The 21,743-nt window shown below is 49.1% G+C and overlaps 1 protein-coding gene across 2 annotated transcripts in view; it reads right to left on the bottom strand.

Annotated features, from left to right (window-relative positions):
• The window catches only part of MTOR (mechanistic target of rapamycin kinase), a 137,306-nt gene extending 119,688 nt beyond the window's left edge, over window positions 1-17,618 (bottom strand). Inside the window, exons 1-8 of one of the 2 annotated variants that reach the window (XM_029946054.1) lie at window positions 17,532-17,618; window positions 14,884-15,059; window positions 14,143-14,251; window positions 13,235-13,467; window positions 11,260-11,460; window positions 10,147-10,281; window positions 2,426-2,701; window positions 2,235-2,343 (exon numbers count right to left, since the gene is read on the bottom strand). In XM_029946054.1, coding sequence (XP_029801914.1) covers window positions 2,235-2,343; window positions 2,426-2,701; window positions 10,147-10,281; window positions 11,260-11,460; window positions 13,235-13,467; window positions 14,143-14,251; window positions 14,884-15,045 — 1,225 coding nt within the window. In that variant the 5' untranslated portion in view covers window positions 15,046-15,059; window positions 17,532-17,618. The remainder of the gene's footprint in view (window positions 1-2,234; window positions 2,344-2,425; window positions 2,702-10,146; window positions 10,282-11,259; window positions 11,461-13,234; window positions 13,468-14,142; window positions 14,252-14,883; window positions 15,060-17,531) is intronic. The other variant, XM_029946053.1, reaches the window with a different exon arrangement.
• Window positions 17,619-21,743: the final 4,125 nt, after the last annotated feature.

Here is a 21,743-nt window from a genome sequence, read left to right as displayed (position 1 = left end):
CTTTTATTCCTTCTCTTCCATCTTGCTAGCCTCAGGTCCGAGCACCTGCAGAACATACAGAGCAGCGAAGGCAAGATGACCCATCTAGTGGACAGTGAGGGGTGCTGAGGGTCATAGAAGCTCATGTGGGAGGTGGTAAGCTGGAGTCCCAAACAGCACACATGCCTCCCTGCATTTACTTTTTTTTTTTTTTTTTAAGAGACAGAGACAGAAAGTGAGCGGGGGAAGGGCAGAGAGAAAGACATGGAATCTGAAGCAGGCTGTCAGCACAGAGCCCAACGCGGGGATCGAACCCACAGACTGTGAGATCATGACCTGAGCCGAAGTCGGATGCTTAACCAACTGAGCCACCCAGGTGCCCCTGCATTTGCTCTAACGGGAAAGGTCCTCTCTTGTGGCTCTTGGGCTCACATGACGCTGTGGCATGCTGGGGCCTGACAATCAGGTCACATCAGCAAGGGAGCCGAGACTTCTGCATGGAACAGCATTTCAGCAGGAAAGGAGCTTAAGTCAAGACAGTGACTTCCTTTGCCAGATTTAGCACCCTACAAGATTAGGGATCTGATATTGCCATAGATCCCAGCGCAGTCTGAGGGCATGTTTGATATGCCGAGAGCTTACATCATTAGGAAGCAGCGACTTCTAAACCAGAAGCTCTAAAAAAGTGGTACCTTCCCGATGAGGCCTCCAGATGGAGGCTGCCCAGGCTGAATATCAATGACACGTTTTTAGTAGATTATTTAATAAAACAACAAAAACCCACATCAAAAGAATACACCTAGGGGCCCTCTGAGCCTTTGGACCCCGCTGCGAGGCGGTCCTTTGAACTTACTGGGGGAGCCGCTTCCACACCTGACAGACTTTGATCAAGTTTGGCCTCATTATTCCTTTCTTTCGAACCAGAGACTTTAAACCACGGTTATTTAAAGCTCTACTGAACAGGGCCACGTCTGGTCATTAAAGCAGAGAATAGCTGCTGGGCACCAGGCGGCAAGAACGGAAAACCGAAAAAAATCTGGGTGATTTTCAGGGTATCATTTCTCTCTGGTTCACTGATTTTGTGCGGCTAATTGTCTTGTCCTTACTCAACACCTACTCTCGCACCAGCACATTTAACACCTCACTGTGTGTTCTTCCTGTGTGACCTGGACCGGGGAGTGTGATGAGTCCGAGGCGGGCGGAGGGCACCTGTGGGGGGGTCAGGCTGACCTTCCACTTCCTCGCCTGGCTCTCACTTGGCCCTGAACACTTATTAAGCGCAGGCGACGTGCACCGCCGTGCAGTGTAAAGACGTCCGAGACGGGGTCTCCGCACTCCGCAAGTCGGGAGGTAAGGCAAGGATATTAAGTACGAACAGGCAACTGGAGTGTTATAATTTTTACCTTTCCCTGCCTTCTAAAGTGGATTGGAAGGCAGTAGACGAGGCAGTCGTAACGGAATAATGGTTTCCATTTATGGGGACCTGCTCTGCGCCAGGCATTTCCAGTGGGTGTTTAGACGTTAAGACAATTCACCTTGTAAGGCAAGGACTGTTATTCTGCTTCTATGAGTCAGGAGGTGGAGGCCCAGGAAGGTCCAATAACCTGACTGAAACCTCCTGGTCAAGGACAGAAGCAGGACTCATCCCAGGTCTGAGGCCAAGTCTTTCCACAGTTGGGGGGGGGGGGAAGAGAGGGGCTGTCAAGGAAGGGGGAAGAGCACTTCCGGCCCGAGGGAGAGGCCAGCATCAGCTCCAGGGGCCGGGGGTCCTCACTGCCTGGTGAAACCAGGATGGGGATCCAGGAACGCACAGTCCACCATCCTTGAAACCTGACTCTGAAACTTCCAGTCCGTCCTCCCCGAGAGCGGTGAGGTGGTGAGTGACCGCGTCGGGGACAGGAGGATGGTCCCCAAATACTCCCTGCCCCACAGAGGGCTGCTGCCAAGTCTCTCCACCCAAACTGCCCTTCCTTCGGTCTCTCTGACGTCCGTCACGGACCTGCTGGCTTCCACACACACGGAGGTGCTTTGCCCCAGAGCTGCCTCTCTGCCCCCACACTCTGACCTTTCCTGTGTGTGCCGCCTCAGACACGTGCAGACCCTCCACCGGCCCCGCTGAAATCAGAGGTGTGGCAGAGTCCACGACCAGCTCCTTCGCTGTTGCTCAAATGAGAGGCGGCCATAACTCTCTGGAATCACTTCCGTGTGCTTTTCCTAAACATGTAAGGACACAACGCACCCATGGACATCCTCACCTGTGAAGGCAGAAGGCCGAAAGGCAGCCAAGCGCGGCAACAAGTTGAGGATTGTCATTTGGATCAGCGAGTTCTTGCTATTCCTGCATTTCAGCACCCACTGGCACACCTGAGACAGGAGAGCACCGGGTTGGCCAAGGACAGGGAGCGCGGGGCTTGGGAGGGGCGGGGGCGGGCCTCGCGCCACTTACTTGATCGAATTTCTCCTCCATCAGGTCTCTGCAACACCGACTCTCCACCAGGGTGGGCTTCGCTGGGCTGGGGGAAGCCCCGAAGCCCATGAGGCCCTGGTGAGAGCTGTACCCCAGCAGCCCCACCAAGGCGTTGGACTGCGGGGGCTGGCCGGCCTGGAAGCTGGCGAAGGGGGTAATGTGGCGAGGTTTCGTCCCGAAGCCCATGAGGTCTTTGCAGTACTTGTCATGTACCAGCTGCTGCTGCGTGATTTCTTCCATTTCCTCTCTCAGGCGCTGCACAGGGCGAGGGGAGATCACCTTCACTCACCAGTGCCACCTCGCCAAGCCCCTGTGGGGTCTGCAGAGCGACACCTCTGCCCAACCATGCGGGGGAACTACGTGCCAGGCGGAGGGCGCCCGCTCTTCATCCCCAGAACCTCGCAGGGGGCCTGGTTCTGTTCTAATTTAGGCAGAAGAGCACCACCTATTGAACGACGAAGAAGCGGCAGGGGCCTGGCGGCCAGGGACCCCTCCCCTGGTTTGGGTAGGCTGAGTTGCAGACCTGAGGTCACGCTGATGAAGCCTCTGGCAAGGGCGACAGGGTGACAGGGTGCTGCTGGGCGGCCCCAAGCCAGGGTCCTGTGGACGACACGCCACTCTCCTTGTCGCCGGAAACTCCGGCAGAAACTAAGGCAAGTATTTTCTCAGGGTCCAAGGATTCCACAGGCGGCGGAAACTGAACCGACTGGCTGAGAACTCACATCTACTTCCTACCCAAAGGGCTGCTGAAAAACAGTCCGAACTGAGAAGACAATTTCTCAGCTTGCACACTTTCCTCAACACACGTGTTCTCAGAAACCTTCTCCACTCTCCTTGTCAAGGTGACCGCGGACTCTTAGACAGCTACGGCCAATGCTCAGCCTTCAGCATTTGATCCAACTCAACAGTCCCTTCTCTTCAGACTCTTTTCTTGCCCTGGCTTCTTGGATCCCGAGCTTTCCTGGGTCTCCTCTCCTCCCCACGCCACCGCCCCTTGGTCCCCCCTGGCTGGTCCCCATCTCCTGGCCTCTTCTCTGACACTAGTGCTCTGCTGGGGAACCTGAAATCACAGCTATGTGCTGACGGCTCCCCAAATCCGGGCCTCCACCCAGATCCCCCCAGAAAGACTCAGTTCTCTGCTCAGAAGCCCAACAGGCATCTCAAACTTCACATGTTCAAAAGCAAACTCCTGACCCTCTACCCCGAACCCGCTTCTTCCATCTCAGTCCTCCTGACTCACCAAACGCCACGTGAGCCTTCCAGTTGCTCAGGCCAAAAACCTGGACTCCTCTCTCCCCCACTGACCCCCCCCCGCCAAATCCAAAATTCAGAACCCAGCCCCTCCTTGTGCCTGCACGGTCCCCACCAGGATGCAAGCCGCAAGAGTCCTCTGCTAAGGCTGCTGCAGTTCCTTCCCAACTAGACCTCCTGGCGTCACCCCTTGCCCCGCGGATAATCCGCTCAACACGCAGCCACAGCGATCTCCTGAAACATGAGTCAAACGTCACTCCGCTGCTCAAAACCCACCAACAGCTCCCACTTCCCACACACGGTCTGCACGGTGGCTCCCGAGACCCCGCACGCTGCGCCCCTCACCTCGTCCCGGGTATTCCTCTGACCCCACCTCCCGCCGCCTCTCCTGTCACACGGCTCAGTCGCAATGGGGATCTCGCTCCTAGCCGAGGGCAGCGTGCTCCAGAGCCAGCCGTCTAGAACGCTCGTACGGCTCTGTCTTCCTACATCCTGCACCACTGTGCTCAAACATCACAGGAGTGTGAACTGCACTGGTCCGCTCACATGTGCATATTTTCCCCATAAACACAGTACAGGATTATGAATGTTTTCCCTTTTTCCTCTGATTTCCTTCACATTTTCTTTCCTCTAGCTTACTTTATTGTAAGAATACAGCATAATATACATATAACATACAAACAACTATGCATTGACTGTTTATGTTATCAGTAAGGCCTCTGGTCAACTGTACGCTATTAGTAGCTAAGTTTGGGGGAGTAAAAACTTAAATGTGGATTTTTAACTGTGTGGGGTGGGAGGGCGCTGATGCCTTAACCCCCACACTGTTCAAAGGTCAACCGCATATATTTTTACTTATTTTGTCTTGTCTTTCCCTGCTAGAACATAATGTTTTATTGACTGCTGCATTATTCTAGCTCTTAGAAGACTTGGTGTCGCTGGCCCACAGTGGGTGCTCAACTCCTACTTGTTCAATGAATGAGCAATTATGAAATTATATTACCTTACATTTGGATAGTTCTTTAGAATTTATAAAGTACCATCACAAGTACTATTTTAAAAAGTTTTTTTTAATATTTATTTTTGAGGGAGAGAGAGACTGCAGGCAGGGGAAGGGCAGAGAGAGAGGGAGACACAAATTCCGAGGCAGGTTCTGGCTCCAAGTGCTCAGCATAGAGCCTGACATGGGGCTCGAGCTCACGAACCGTGAGGCCATGATCTGAGCCCAAGTCAAATGTAGTACTTGTGGGGAGCCACCCAGGCTCCCCACAAGTACTACTACTATTTCATTTAAATCTATTTAGGTGATATTGTTATGTTTTCCTAGGAGAAATCAAAGATCCCAGGGCTGTATAGGCTATGTACATGGAAAGCCCCATGTTAGAGCTGGATGGGAGATCTCTGAGGGCTACCATTTATGGAATGCCCACTCTATCGGACGATGTGTTAGGTGACAGCCGACCCTTGAGCCATGTGAAGGTTAGGGGCATGGACACCCTGTGAGGCCAAAAATCCATGTGTTAACTTTTGACTCCCCCAAAACTTAACTGCTAATATCCTACTGTTAACTGGAAGTCTTGCTGATAATAGAAACAGTTGATTAGCACATGTTTTGCGTATGTATTACGCACTGTACTCTTAAGATATAGAAAGCTCGAGAAAAGAAATTTATTAAGAGAATCATAAGGAAGAGACAATCCATTTACACGCCATATTGTATCGCTATACTGTACGTTTATGTTGAGAGATGAACCATCTGTCAGCATCTACATGAATATTACCTTAATATGAAGCAGAACAATGTAGATGTTCTGTGTCACTAACACCAGAGAGCAAAAATGAAAAGATGTGAAAAAGAAATTCGTATTAATTTCCAGGTATAATGAGTCAGGCACTAATAATGAAGCGGCAGCAATAAGATTGCATGATGGCGGTTTCGTGTCATCAATGATTGCTTCGTGGTAGCCTAGCCCGTGCTCTGATGAACGAGGCCTTACTGAATTGTTACGGTGTGTGGTATTATAGTCGTATTCATGTTACAGTACTGGAAATGCTGATCATTTTTTTTAAAACCTCATACCTGTGATGATAGGCTGATACACAATTTCTCCAATTACTAGAGACGAACTGTACTATCTGGTAATGTAACTCTTTGAAAGCAAAGTTATAAAACAGTAAGAAAACCAACACGTTATTAATGTTATAGTACGTATCACTCACCTTACGCCCACACAGGGAGAGGCTGTCCACTTCCACACGAGTCTTACGCACGACGTTTAACACGATGAATTCTTAGGCGATGAGGATACAGAAACATCTCGTACGGTTCTCGCCGTACAGTCAGTAGATTTTCACAAAAAGACTCACAAAGTTTATTAACTGTTTGACGAGATGATTGTGTACTGTTCACTAAACGGAAGTGGCTCATCATAAGGTCCGTATCCTGGTCAGTCTCCTGCAGAGAAGGCGGTGGCAGAGATGCTGGCTCACGGCCTCAGGGAGGCAGAGGTGGAAGGGGGGGCAGGAGATGCGGCATAGCACCGTGTGTAACTTTACAGAAATACATCGTAATCTGACTTCTTTGCTTTTCCTTTTCTCTGACAACTTCTTTTAGTTTAATGTTCATTTATTTTGAGGGAGGGCAGAAAGAGAAGGAGAGAGTCCCAAGCAGGCTCTGTGCTGTCAGCACAGAGCCTGACGCGAGGCTCAATCTCACAAACCTTGAGATCATGACCTGAGCCAAAATCAAGAGTTGGATGCCTAACCAACTGAGCCACCCAGGCACCCCTTCTAACAACGTTTTTATACAGAACCAATCTTTCCTCCACTGGCTGCCTCAGTCAGTGCCCGTATCATAAAAGGATTCATGTTGTAAAAGAAGTCGACAGCACTCTAAGTAGCCCGACCCCTTCTGCCAGACCGTCCAATGTCAATCTGTTTCCTGGCGCTGCATCTTCTAGGCCTTCTTCCTCATCGCCCAGCACTGGTTCCACAAAACTCATCTCCCTCAAGCCGTCTTCTCTTAATTTCTCTGGTGTGGTGTCTATTGGCTCTTGGATTTCTCCAAGATCTGCATCACCTTCCGGCCCCCATCTTTTCGGCTATCTCCATTTTCTTTCTATCTCTTTCATGGTATCCTTGATTGGCTGTCATAAGCCCCGGGAAGTCATGCGCAACATCTGGCCACAGTTTTCTACAGCAGAAACTTATTCTTTCAGGCATTTGTGGCCTTTTCTACAACAAAAATGGCATTTTCAATCATGGAATCCTTCTGGACTTTCTATCAGTGATCTCTTCAAAGTGTTGACAGTCCTTTTCATAAAGTACCACACGTAATGAGCCTTAGAGGTTATGACCTGATCCAGAGGCTGAAATAGAGATGTTGTGCTTGGGGGCAGTGGACCACTTCAATGCCTCTAGCATTGACCTCATGGGGTTCTGGGTGGCCAGGGGCATTGTCTCATATGGAAAGAACTTTAAAAGGTGGTCCTTCTTGACTTCAGACACAAAACATCAAGGGAACTAATCCAGAAAAAGGGTTCTCACGTCCAGGCCTTCTCATTTAACAAACACAAGACTGGCAGCTGGTGTTCACCTCCTTCCTTCAAAGCTCGAGGGCTGGCGGCTTTATAGATAAAGGCCATCCTGATCATAAACTGGAGCGTATTGTGAAACGGAGGATTATCCTGCCCCTTCCTGCCTCAAATTCTGGTGCTTGCTCTTCTTCCTAATAATTGTCCTCTGTGGTATTTATTTCTTCCAGGGTAGGGCACTTTCGTCTGTATTAAAAACATGTTCAGGCAGATTTCCTTTCTCCTCGGTGACTTTCTTTACAGCCTCTGGGAACTCATCTGCTGCTTCTTGGTCGGCAGATGCTACTTCTCTGTTATCTCGACTTTTTTTTCTAATGTTTTATTTATTTTTGAGAGAGAGAGTGTGAGTGGGAGAGGGGCAGAGAGAGACACAGAATCTGAAGCAGGCTCCCCAGGCTCTGAGCTGTCAGCACAGAGCCTCACATGGGGCTTGAATCCACAAACCATGAGATCATGACCAAAGCCGAAGTCGGACGCATAACTGACTGAGCCACCCAGGTGTCCCTATCTTGACCTTTAAAAAAAAAATTTTTTTTTAAGTCAAACCTGTTTGCAAACTTACCGAGCCACCTTTTGCTGGCATTCAATTCTCTGGCACCAGATCCTTCACCTTCCTTTTGCTCTACATTGTCATATAATGACTTCGCTTTTTCTCGAATTACATTGGAGTCTTTAAGTATGCCTTTCTTACAGCAATCCTGTACCCACATAAGAGCTGCATTTACCATATGCAAGCAAAAGACGGTTCTCAAAAAGTGCAAGGGTTTTGCCCCTGTTGGCATAGCTGTGCCAACAGCTTCACGGAAGTTTCCTTTTCTGTTTTTGCCACGGGCCTTACGCTGGATTCGTTTATCTTGAAACAGTGGCCAGCCACAGCTGCGGACCTCCAGCTGTGGGACACATCAAGCCAGTCAACCTTTTCTCATGATATCACGACTTTGCTTCTCGGGAGAACGTCGCCAGTGCCACTTCATACGGATTCCCCAGGATTATTCAAGGTTCATGCACGAGATCACAGCAAACACCGCAACAAACACACGAGGACTGCCGCAGATCGGCAGATCACTCTTGAGACGCGCGATTTACCGGAGGGGGGAATTGGGCACACAGAGATGATTGGCCTTGCACGGCATTTTCACCGGACATTCCCAACACTTGAGCTCACTGCCACAGCAACGGGAGGTGCCTGCGAAATTATGACAGTAGGTGCGGTGCGCGCCCCAGATAACTTATGCAGTCAGGATCTAACATTGTGCCTTCACGTTTGGTCACATGTCTCTCAACTGCAAACGGCACCAGGGATAGTCTATGAGTGCTTGTGGGCAGTAGGTAATGTTTACTTCTAATAATAGATCTGTGGCTATTTTATGGTAGTAAATAATAAGACTAGTATCTACATCGATTTTCTTCAGTCATGACATACTTAAGTTCTCAATGTCAGTATTTCTAGGCTATGTGGTTCACGTCTGTGAGTTTTTTCAAATGGTCACAAACCTCCCCAAAAGCTTTCCACTATGTGTACTGAAAAACATCCACCTAGAAGTGGACCCATGCAGTTCAAACCTGTGTCGTTCAAGGGTCAAGTATACTTGGAAACCTCCCAGAGCCCAGTGAGGTGGAGGAGACTCCCGTTAACAGCAAGGAGAATGGGGTAAAGGAAGCACAGTCACACAGGATGGAGAGGAACAGGGACCCCAAGCCAGACTCCTGAGGTCCCCATTCAGTGCAGCCCGTTCTGCCGCGTCTACAACACAACCACGTCCAAATGATCATCAGGTATCTTAAAGCAAGAAGCCCTGGGGCAAAATGCCACACCAATGAGCTCCTCATAGGAAGACCCATGGATGGGGCTCTCCTCCCAAATATATCCTGAATCCGGGGTCAATGGACCGACACTGAATCCACTTGTCGGTGTCCGTACTGCCATCCCCAGGGGAAGCCACCACCACCACCCACCCAGACTACTTCAGGAGCCTCCCCCCGCAGCCCAGAACCCGATCTCCAACTACGAGGAGTGCAGCTGACAAGGGCCCCAGCCACGACTCTGAAGACATCGCCATGTTTGTGTCACGGCCACATCTGCCACGGGCTGCCTCTAGCTGACACAGGACGCAGGAGGAACGCTGAGGCGGCCTCCCCAGGTGGCCAACGGCGGCCTGTATGGTAGCCTGGCATGCTCCCATCTCGCTTTCCTCTGCTGTCTCGTGGGCTCAGGGCAGTGTGTGAGGTGGGTGCGGGGGAGACTGACGGCTAGCTAGCCTCTCCTTGCTCCCTCCTGCTTCCCCCACCTCCCTCCCAGGCTGGTTCCCTCCCAATCATCTTTGCACACCCCCCCTAACCAGTCTCCTGCTTTCATTCCCGCCACCGCACAAGCCTTCCCCCACCAGTAGCCAGTGATTATTAAAAATGGATGCCCTCACACCGCTCCCCTCTGCATGGATCTCCAACACCAGTGTTGACCACGAACCCCGAGGTCTAAAAATTTGGCCCTTCCCCCAACCTCCCTTGCTCTCGGTGCACCAACCACATTTCCCTTTTTTCTGTTCCCCGAATTTGCCAAACCCTCTCCCGCCTCAAAGCGTCTTCCTGGAACACCCCACCCAGCACAAGGCTCGCTCCTCCGCATCATGCGTGTCCCCGTTCAAATGGCCCCACCCCAGAGAGGAAGTCACCCTCTCCCAAGGCTCCCCGCCATTCCATTATTTCACAGGACTCGGTGCTATCTGGTGACCACACTGACTTGCTTATTGCCTGTCTCCCGTGTGAGATGTCCTCTGCAAGGACAAGGATCGCGCCGCGTCTTGCTCACAGCGTGGCAGGGGGGAAGCCAGCCTCCCTTCTGACGTGGCCCCTCACCTCTCCCTCCATGCTGCTAATGCGGACCAGCTCGTTGAGGATCAGCAAGGCTCCGTGGATGCGATCTTCCCGGTTCATGCCCTTCTCCTTGGCCAACGTCTCGTCAAATCCTTTCTCTGCTTCTTCAAACGTGTGCTATTAGAGATACGGAACAGGTTAATTACCCAAGGTCCCGAGGCAGAAAGACCACCCTCCCCACACGGGGCGCTCTGAGGTGTCACCACGCCTGCCCAGGGGCTTGTGCCAGCAACACCAACAATATGAATTTACCAAGCTCTCTGGTTTAACGTAGCTTCAACCTGCACAAGACCTTAAAGGCAGAGACCGCGGCTCTTCCCACTTAACAGATAAAAACCAGAGGCTGAAGGAAATGAAATGACTTGTTCAAGGTCACAGAGCAAAGCGAACCCTAGAACCCAGGACTCCAATGCCACGTTTAGGGCTCTCTTTGTAGTACTAGCTCCTTGGGTGAATGCTCTTAGCAGCAGCCACTGGCAAAGGGCTCCTGACACTAGAGGAGAGAGACCAGGACTTTCTAAATTAGCATCGCTGCGTGTCGCTTCTCAGACATCCATTTTTCTCTATCTTCATACCTCTCAGAAGAGGCTCTTAAAATCGTTGACAAGAAGGCAGGAAGCCACAGTTTGACTGTACCCCATTTTCATTCATTCTTAGTGGTTCTTAGTGGTATGTAAAATAATGACGTGGCCACCAACAGATCTTTGCTTTTGTGAGACAATAAGTAACCACTGATTCATGCTGAACTTAAGAAATCAGTTGAGACCAACACAAACGTGACCCTTGCTCCGTGGCAAGGGCCCTGCTGTGGCTCGAGGCCAGGTCATGCTGCATATAAATGTGCTCTGGGGCACCAGGGGGAATCCATCGGTAAAGCATCTGACTTTGGCTCAGGTCACGGTCTCCTGGTTCGTGGGTTCGAGTGCCGCGTTGGGCTCTGTGCTGACAGCTCAGAGCCTGGAGCCTGCTTCGGATTCTGTGTCTCCTTCTCTCTCTGCCCCTCTCCTGCTCATGCTCTGTTTCTCTCCAAAGTAAATATGCATTAAAAAAAAAAAAAGTGCTTTGCAGGCAAATGCAACGGAACTGTCTCCTCACCCTGTACCACTGAGGCTTCTGCATCTCCTTCGGCTCCCGCTGGGTGGTGAGAATCAAACAGGCACGAAGGGCGGCCACAGCTCCCTCACGGATGGCCTGTTTGGGGTCCCACACGGCCACAAAAATGTTGTCAAAGAAGGGCTGCACTTGCTGGAAGAAGAAGGTGGGCACGCTGATGGCCAGCTCACGGAGAACCAGAACCTGGGAGGGAAAAGCACACAGAGAACCTTCGTCTGTATCAGAGTTTCATCCTGGCAGGATTTGGCTCCTGGCCGTCCTGGAGCCTGTATGCATATCCATCAGGAGAAGAGCAGATGTGTCCGCTCTTCTAGCTGGGAACCTCTGGGGACACAGGAATAAAAGAAAAATTAATCAAAAACCTTCAGTGTTCAGGGGCGCCTGGGTGGCTCCGTCAGTTACGTGTCTGACTTTGGCTCAGGTCATGATCTCGCAGTTAGTGAGTTCGAGCCCCACAGTGAGCTGTGTGTTGACAGCTCAGAGCCTGGAGCCTGCTTTGGATTCTGTGTCTCCCTCTCATTCTGCTCATCCCCTGCTCCCACTCACTGACTCCCTCTCTCTCTAAAATAAATAAACATTTTTAAAAAATTAAAAATAAAATAAAAGAAAATAACATAAAATAAAAATCTCAGTGTTCACTCTCCGAGGGTGTTTACAAACACAGGATGCTCAGAATGTTAGAAGGTGAGCTCTGGAAGGCAGACATGTCTATGCTTTGTATTCTGTCCCAGTGATGGCCTAAAACCATGCCTGGAGCACAGCAGTATTCGATAAACATTTATTTGTTTTTTAAATGTTTATTTATTTTGAGAAAGAGAGAAAAATCACAAGTGGGGGTAGGACAGAGAGAGAGAGGGAGGGAGAGAGAAAGAATCCCAAGTGGACTCCGTTGCTAGCGCAGAGCCCAATGCTGGGCTCGAACTCACAAACTCTGAGATCATGACCTGAGCTGAAATCAAGAGTGGGCTGTTTCACCAACTGAGCCACCCAGGCGCCCCTTGATAAACATTTATTAAGTGAGTTAATAAGCCTGTTCAATACTTAATTCTGCTGTATGTTCATCTGACAGTGGAAGAAACTAAGGGTCGGAGGCTGCCCCGAGTTTCAGAGGTAAGGAGGACAAAGCCTGCTTGAAGCAGGGTCCACATGTCTGTCCCTCCCCCAGAACCAGGGTGCCTCCTCGTGGTACTGGCTCCTGAAGACGGAGCCGACAGGAAAGGAGCCAAATGGCGCTCTGCTCCCCACCACACTCATTCCCAGATCCTCAAGGACAGACTCTCCTGCATCTCGAAGCCTGGAGGCCTGGTCCCTCAACCCAGCCTTTTTCAGGGCCGAGCCTCAAAAAAGCAGTGGGGGTACACCACGAGCGGATAAGAGGTGCCCAGGCCCCCAACTGCAGAACAGCCAATGGGGAAAGAGGGAGTTTGGGCCAGGTACCCACCAATCAACAAATGCATAGAAAATAAACAAGCAAGGCCTGCAAGGAGGCAGACCACCACTCTCCCTGCCCCCGCTCCTCCCTTCCTCCTAGTACTTCCGCGTTCCCACAGGACAGCAGGGAGACCTTGACAGAGACACTGACAGGACCAGGTGGACGGGACGGCTGTCTGGGGCTTTGGAAGCCTCTTGGCTTGTGGTTTCTTCTCCTGCCTGTGGCTGAGGGGGGAACCTTAAGCTCAGGAGACAATTGTGATTCTAGGAAATCAGAGGTGCAGACAGTGCTGGGCCTATCAAGCAACAGAAGAGAACTGCCAAGTCTTCTCTTTGGGAACCGAGGTTGGGGTCAAAAGAGAAAGGAATTCGGGACAGGACCGAAGGTCCCCAGGAAGCACAGTGCCTCTGCCTGGAGCGTCCCCTCACTGCCTGCCTTTCAGGGACCCGAGCACGCGGTGTGGAGGACCCCGACGGGGCGCCCTCGCTCCCCGGCCGCCCGCGCCCTGTCCCCACGGGCACTCACGGCTGCGTGTCGTCGGCCCTCGTTGCGGTCAGCACCCAGCCACTCCAAGGCCCGCTTCACCTCGAACTCCACGTACTCAGCTGTGAAAGTGTCGCCTGCCATGGCGAGGCGGCCAATGGCCTTGGATGCCATCTCCATGACAACTGGGTCATTAGAGGGGAGGAGGTTCCGAAGATAGTTAGCGAATCTGCCGATTCGTGTGGCATTCCCGCCTTCCACTCCTATGAGGCTGGCTGGGAAAGACAGGCAGACAGAAAGTGAGGACGGGCACATCCGGCCCAGAGGAGCACGCTGCCAGGACTGGAGGCGGCCACGCGACCCCTTCCTACTTCGAGCACCCAGCGTGACTTCCAGAGGGGAAAAATGCAGGTAATTTTCATTTTAAGCAGCAGATTTGCCATTTGTGCCAGAATTACTTACCTAAAGCAAAACAACCTTGTTTTAGAACATATGATTTATTTTCCCAAGAAGAGAAAGGAACAAAACTGAGATCCCATAATAATGCACCAGACCGGTTACTGGGATGTGAAAGGGACATGCTTTTTAATCACTGTACCCCAACTCTGCCTTTCCATTTGTGCGCCCCACTAGGCCGAACTGCTCGACAGGGAAACCAGAGCCACACGAGGTGGTGGAGAGAAAGCTGGCTTCCGGTCTCGGCTCAGGTACCGCCTGGCCCAACGAAAGTTGCATCACGGTTCTGAGACTCTGAAAATACCAGCAGTGCCACCAGCCCAGGACTCTTGCCAGGACTAATGCCTGAACAGGTACACAGGGCTCCTTAAAATCTCATGAAACAGGTCAGAACTCAGCATGCAGTAAACAGCAGACACACTAGGTGCAGTGGACACAGAGGTGGGCGGCCCTTCATTCCCCGTTGTCTCTGTCACCGGAGGCCCTGTCCTTACCTATGGCCAAGATGCCACCTTTCCTTTCGTTGGCATCTGAGCTGGAAACCAGTTCAAAAATGTGATGGTTCAGCTGATCATAGAAGCGAGTAGACTCCTCTTGACTCATCTGTGGAGGAAGATGGACTCAGAACAGCTTCTAACGTCTCACCCATGCTGGGGGCGGGGTGGGGGGAGAGGAGGGTGGCTTCCAAAGGTGGGGACTGAGAGGTGGCCAGCAGATCCAGCTCACACCAGAGGACAGAACTACCACCCACACTTATAGCTGTAAACTGCTGAGCAGAGGAACTGGCAGCTCATTTGTCTACGGAACAAACGCCTGCGGCGTATTTGCTCCACGGCAGACCACGTCCAAGGATGAACCAGACGCTGTCCAGACATCACCACGCTCTCTATCCAGAAAGTCCCCGGCTACCAGCTCCTCAAGCCCTTCTCAACCGCAGTTACCAGAGAGAAAGAACTGAAGGTCTGGAACGTGGTGGGGAAAACGAAAAGAAAGAAAGAAACAGCGGACTCTACAGGTCATCATAGCACAGGAAATGCCATAGAAATGTGCAGTCACTGCAAAGGAACTGGCGCACTCTACAGACAGGAAAAAATTGAGCGCCTTTGTTTTCCAAATCCTCACTCAGCTGTCAAGAGGAAATCGAAACCAGGGCTGTTTAGGCCAAACCCTCCACAACAGGTCACAACACAAACATTCAGCCCAAATCCTCCACGACAGGTCACAGAAGCCCCGACCTCTCGCAGCTCCATGGTGACATAGTGCTGGAGCTCCTTGGCAGCTTTGGCCCTGGTCTCCTCATTCCGGCTCTTCAGGCCACTGGCAAACTGCTGCAGGACGCTCACATTGCTGGACGTGGCGGTGGCGGCAGTGGCGGCAGCGGGCCCGGTTCCCAGCATCTTGACCTGAGGTTCTTTGGAGAGAAACTTCCTTCAATGTTCTGCCTAACCGACTATGGTGATGGATAGATCTACGACACCAGTTCCTCAATACAGATCTCCTCTCTGCCCGTTAGCAGGCAGGGAGAGGATCCTATAAAGGTTGGGAGACCTCACTGAGGAATGTATAGAGAGCCTCGATTCATTCAACAATGACTGGTGTTTAGAAGAGGCAGCATTGGGGGCACCTGCGGGGCTCAGTCAGTTAAGCGTCTGACTTCAGCTCAGGTCATGATCTTGCGATTCGTGGGTCCAAGCCCCATGTTGGGCTCTGTGCTGACAGCTAGCTCAGTGCCTGGAGCCTGCCTTCAGATTCTGTGTGTGTGTCTCTCTCTCTGACCCTCCCCTGCTCGTGCTGACTCTGTCTCTCAAAAATAAATAAAAAACATTAAAATAAAAGAGGCAGTGTTAGGGGCGTCTGGGTGGCTCTGTCGGTTAAGCGTCTGATTCTTGATTTCAGCTTGGGTCTTGATTCTCATGGGTTCAAGTCCCACATCGGGCTCTCTACTGACAGTGGTGACAGTGTGGAGCCTGCTTGGGATTCTCTCCCTGTCTCAGAATCAATAAATAAACTTTAAAAAGAAAAAAAAAAAGAGGCAGGGTTACAGACAGGGTTCAACTGTGGGCTCTGGAGCTAGACTACCTGGGTTCAAATCCAGTCCAAAATTATGTATTAAATGAGTTATTAAATGTTTAAAAAGTGCTTAACACAATGCCAGGCACACAGTGAGTTTTTAATAACTGTTAGCTATTATTACCAATATGACTACTACATATGTGGCACAGTGCCAGGCACTAGAGATGGGAGGTGGAGAGAGACTAACAAAGTGCAAGACTGCCCCTTTCTTTGAGGAGTTCACTTGAAAGAGGGACATCGATTACTATTCTATACCAGCACTGCCCAATAGAAATATAATAGAAGCCATAAATGTAATTTTATTTTATTTTTACAAATGTTTATTTACTTATTCTTAAGAAAGAAAGAACAAGCAGGCTCCACACTGTCAGTGCAGAGCCCAACATGGGGCTCCAACTCACGAACCATGAGCTCATGATCAGAGCCAGAATTAAGAGTCAGATGCTTCACCAACTGAGCTACCGGGGCGCCCCCATAAATGTAATTTGAAATTTCCTGGTGGCCATATCAAAAAGAAACAGACGAAATTAATACATTTCTTAAACCTAACATAGCCAAAACATTATTTCGGGATGTTATCAGCATAAAAATTATTGATGTGTTTTCCATTCTCTTTTCGTACTCAGTCTCCAAAACATACTGTGCCTTTTCTGCTCGCGGCCACCTCAATTCCAACTAGCCACATATCCGGTGCTCTAGGCGACCTGTGGCTGGTGGTTACTGTACTGGACAGTGCAGTTCTATAAAGTACTAAAGTACTAGTACCTGGAATGTGAGCTAAAAGACACTGATTGGTTCCTGAGATCACTCATTTGTTCCTCAATTACAGACTGTCCCTACCCTCGGTGAGCTTACAATCTAGGGGGAAATATAAATAATCAGGCAACCACAATAAAGTGGCCATAATAGGGCTCAGCCCAGACTGTTATGGGAGGAACACATATATCTAGCCTAGGGATGTCCAGATTATATTAGTACGTCAATGTTTTCAAAATTCTTAGTTTTGAAACTGAGATGCAGAGAAAAAACAACAACTAGGGAATCATTGGTTTTGTAAAGCTTTTAAATACGCCAGGGCCAAGAAAAAAGGCTGCAGAAGGAAGTCTCATCCTTCAGGGGAGAGGAAACCTAAGGATCCCATCAGGGAAAACTACTACGAACGTGTGCCCGCGCCTCTGCGCTGATGGGGAGGGAGGCTGGCAAGGAATTCTTCTCAGGAGGGAACCAGAGTGTCTTCACGGGGTCTAAGGCCCACAGGCCCATCTGCTCCAGGCAGAATTCAACCAAAATATTTGGAAGTCCAATATCCTAAGAGTCTTGGTGATGGCTTGCAGAAGTTAAAGTTGGGGTGGCTGAAACTGGGAGTGGGGGCGGGGAGTGCAGAGAGGATGAAACCCAAAGATGGAACCCAGATCAGCTCTGGGGACTGGGTCCTTGAGAGGTCCCCAGGGTGCAGTGCAAGGGGCACACACTGACGCTGCTCCTCTCTGAGGACAACCTGTAGGTGGCTCGGAAGATGGGGTGACTGTCCGGCATGGAGACCCAAAGGCACCCGGCGGTACCGGAGCTGATGGGCCGCCCATCGCCGCGCCAGGGACACACGGCAGGCTGAGTGGTCCGGGGGTCTCCTGGGGGTCCGGAAAAAGGTGGCTGCTGACTCGCCGGGTGGGGGTCAAGGGCTCAGACGGCGCCCAAGCCCGTAGGGACCCCACGGACCAGACGGGCGACTTCCCGGCACCCACCCAACGGACCAGGCTGACCCTGGGTCTGGAGATCCCTCCACCTTAGAGAGGCCAGGCCCCAGACTCACCGCGCGGCTTCGGCCGAGGCCTCAGCTGCCGCCACCTGCGCGGGTACCGCCGCTTCAGGCCCCCGGCCCCACCACCCGCCTTCCCCGCTGTCCTCTAAGCCGGGCGGGAAAGAGGGCGGAGTCCCAGCCCTGAGGGCCAATCGCCAGGCGTAAGGAGAAGATGGACTGGAACACCGACCAATAGAAATGAAGGAGAAGCGAGGCTCGGGACCCGGCTTCTCTAGGGGGCGGGGACTGTTCAAATAGACAAACCACGCGGCCAGTGGCAGACGAAAGGAGGCTTAAAGGAGGCCTACGTCCACTTGGGAGAACCAATCGGTCGTGAGTTGATTTCAGACACTTCCACGCGCACATCCGGTGCATCTCTACTATTATTCCCCTCTCCATCGACACCGTGGCCGTGCGGATCCTGGTGTGTGGGTACCGCTGTAACCAGAGTGTGAGCGACGTGGTGCCCGGTCTTTAAGAGAGCAAAGATGTAGAACTTTGGGATTAGCACTACGTATGCACCCGTGATTTCTCTTCTTTGAAATGCAGTGTCTGTTTAAACGTGCTTTTAGTTAGAATTTACCCGTTTTCCAAAATTATCTAGCTCACAAGATCATTCCCATAACCAAGTTTTAGCTGAATGAGCTACTCCTATATCAATAATTTTAAAGCAACGTCACACTTAAAAACGACCAGGAGCTCCTGGGTGGCTCAGTGGGTGGAGCCTGTGACTCTGGATCTAGGATCTTGAGTTCAAGCCCCGCCTTGAGTGTGGAGCTTACTTAAAAAAATTTTTTTAATTAATAAATTAAAACATCTTTTCAAGCAATCAATAGCAGAAATGGAATTTGACTACATCTAAATTTTTGTGACACCGTTAGTATAATCAATAAAAATTCCTAAATGTCTCAATAGGAGTCTAAAATGATGCCTTCATATTAAGGAAAACGTTTGGAGCCATTAATAATAATAATAATAATAATAATAATAATAATAATAATAATAATGTGTATTAATGTTTACTAAGAAGAAAAAGGTTCACGATTTGTTTAAAAAAATTACAGGTTCTGGGGCACCTGGGAGGCTCAGTGGGTTAAGCCCTGGTCTCTTGACTTTGGCTCAGATCATGATGTTTGGTTGGTGAGATGGAGCCTGGCATCGGGCTCTGCACTGACAGTGCAGAACCTGCACTGCGGAATTCTTTCTTTCTCTGCCCCTTCCCTGCTTGTGTGCTTCCTCTCTCTCAAATAAATACACTTTTTAAAAAAATACAAGCTGTACAATAATAGAAGTATAATATAACCCCTTATAAAGCGTGTATATATTTGTTATGTGTCTATTCACTGGGAGTGGGGGAATACACAACTAAGATATAATGGAATATGGAGAGGGCATACTTTTTCCTTTATCCATTATGTCAATTTACTTGTGTATAAAAAGAAGTGTCTAAAATACCATATGACTTCACTCATTTGTGGAATATAAAAAACAAAACAGATAAACATATGGAAGGAAGAGGGGGTGGAAAAAAAACCCATAAGAGACCCTTTAGGATAGAGAACAAACTGGGGGTTGATGGAGAGAGTTGGGAGGGGGATGGGCTAAATGGGTGATGGGTATTAAAGAGGGCACTTGTCATGAGCATTGGGTGTTATATGTTAAGTGGTGAATCACTAAATTCTACTCCTAAAAACATTATTACATTATATGTTAACTAACTAGAGTTTAGATTGAAATTTGAAAGGAAAAACAAGGAGTGTCTATTGAAGATGTTTAAGCTTCCAGAAGTTCTTAACTGCCAAATTAAAGAGGTTTGGCAATATTCTGTGGCTAACAAAACACTTTGGCAGATTCTTTTTTTATACATACTCTTATTCTCGCTTTTTGTTACTCTCTGTACTGTTCTTCACTTTAAAAAAATTTTAGTAGATCTTGGGAGATATTTCTTAGTTTATAGAAAGCTCCCTTGTTCATTTGTTACTATGTTAGGTACCTAGTATTTCATCACATGGATGTACTGTAATTTATTTTTCCAGTCCTCTGTTGCTGACACCTGTGTTGTTTCCAGATTCTTAATATTACTAATGATGCAGCAAAGAACACCTTTGTACATATGTAATATTTCCTCCTGCTGGCTATTCCAAATAAGTACCCAGAAATCGGATTACAGGGTCAGAGGGTAAATGCATGTAGAGTTGACATTGTCATATTGATTTTTATAAGGGAGGTACTAATTTTCGTTTCCACGAGCAGTGTATGAGATTTTTGCCACCCTAAGATGTGATAAGCACCTGTTTTCTAATTAACAATCACATGGTTTATAAAAAGAGTAATCAATACATTTGTAAGTCTCTTTTCAGTTAACAAAAAGCTTTCTTACCATGTTAAAATGATAGTAATATTTATTGAGCACTTACCAACTATCAGGCATTTTGGTAGACATTATAAAGCAGTGGTTAAAAGCAGCTTGGAGTCTAACTGAATCTGAAAGTTCGCTCCAACATTTACTAGCTATAAGACCGGGTACTTAATCTCTTTATACTTATTTGCTTATCATAAAATCAAAAGGATTATAATGTACTTCCCTCCATAAGTAGTGTTGTGGGGTTAAATGCTAATCCGTGTGAAGGGCCTAAAACACTCAATGACACATGTGAGCAGTCACTGTTATGCCTGAACATTTCTGTGAGGCATGTTGTGTTGTTCAGACTTCCCACATGCGTAAACTGAGAAAGAGAGAGGGATTGAGTTGTAGAATTGGTAAGTGATGGGGCCAGGATTTTGATATATCTGCTTCTGCCTCTTGTCCAATTTGGAAGCACATGACACTTGGGTTTGGCCAGCATCACAAGTATGTTCTGGGTAGTAGAGTTGTAAATGTTTAACAGCCAGCTGGCTGGTAAGGGAGGGCGCCTTGTATGTATATACAGGGCTTGCTTCGGGTTTGTGTGAGGTTTGACTGCTGTTTCTTGAAATTCTTAATGATTTTTGACCAACGGGCTACACATTTTTATTCTGCACTAGCTACCAAAATTAAGGAGTCTGGGGGCGCCTGGGTAGCTCAGTCGGTTAAGCATCCAGCTTCGGCTCAGGTCATGATCTCACAGTTTCGTGGGTTTGAGCCCCGTGTGGGGCTCTGTGCTGACAGCTAGCTCAGACCCTGGAGCCTGTTTCAGATTCTGTATCTCCTTCCCTCTCTGACCTCCCCTGCTGTCTCTCTCTGTCTCTCAGAAATAAATAAAACACATTAAAAAAATTATGGAGTCTGTACCATGTACATATATGTTACATGTATATTATAACTTTCACCAATATAAAGGATGTATATAGCACCTAACTTATAAGTAATAATAAAATACACAATGCTTTTTATTGCAAATTCTGTATGGCCAATTGATTCTAACAGTGTGCTTTTTGGGACTATCATACAGCCTCCCAAGCTGGGAGAAATGAGAAGAGGCACATCATTGTATCACATTTCCACAATGAAATAGACAGCAAACCAAAAAAAAAAAAAAAAGGTAAAATGGAGTGAAATAATTGGGAGGTAAGGAGTTTTGTTAACTTTGCTTTTAATATAATTTATCTAATTGTAAGTTTGTACAATTTAATTTTTAATAATGGCTGTGCTTAATGATCGGCTCAGAAGATTCCTAAAAATCGAACAATTGGCTCCCTCCAGCCAAAATGAACTACAGCGATGGACCATAAGCTTCCAGAAGGCAGGCCATGAAGACACAGAGCTGGCCACCAGATAGAGTGGGGAGGAAAGCCGTTATTTGCTGGTGTCCGTGAGTAACCTAGAGTACGGATAAAAAGGCAGGCAGGACAATACATGGCAAACGGTACTTGTTCACAATAAAAAGCGGGAATTATTGCTGTTGTGATTATTACTAGAGCTAATAATAATTTTTAGACATCATTTCCCATTCCTGAGCTTCGTTTCCCATCTAAAAAGTGGGAGGTAATTCTCCCTCTTTCATCGCCCTCAACCCCCTACCTGATTTTTGTCCATGCTGTTCACTGCTGCCTACTATAGTAAGTACTCCATAAATGTTGAATGGAAAAAAAAAATGAATGAGTCCTATTTGGGGGAATGGAAACTCTAGGTAAGTCGTAAAGCGACAGGCGGTCGAGGACGTTCTAGTGATTCTAGGTGAGGCTGTTTCCAGGGAGCTTGGGGGTCGGTAGCTGCGGGCCTCGGCCCCTCGGCGGGAGAGGGGC

The sequence above is a fragment of the Suricata suricatta genome, chromosome 8 (genome assembly GCF_006229205.1).
Source record: "Suricata suricatta isolate VVHF042 chromosome 8, meerkat_22Aug2017_6uvM2_HiC, whole genome shotgun sequence".
Taxonomy (NCBI): domain Eukaryota; kingdom Metazoa; phylum Chordata; class Mammalia; order Carnivora; family Herpestidae; genus Suricata; species Suricata suricatta.
The sequence above is the reverse complement of the archived record's forward strand: the minus strand, read 5'-3'. Positions and strand labels throughout refer to the sequence as shown.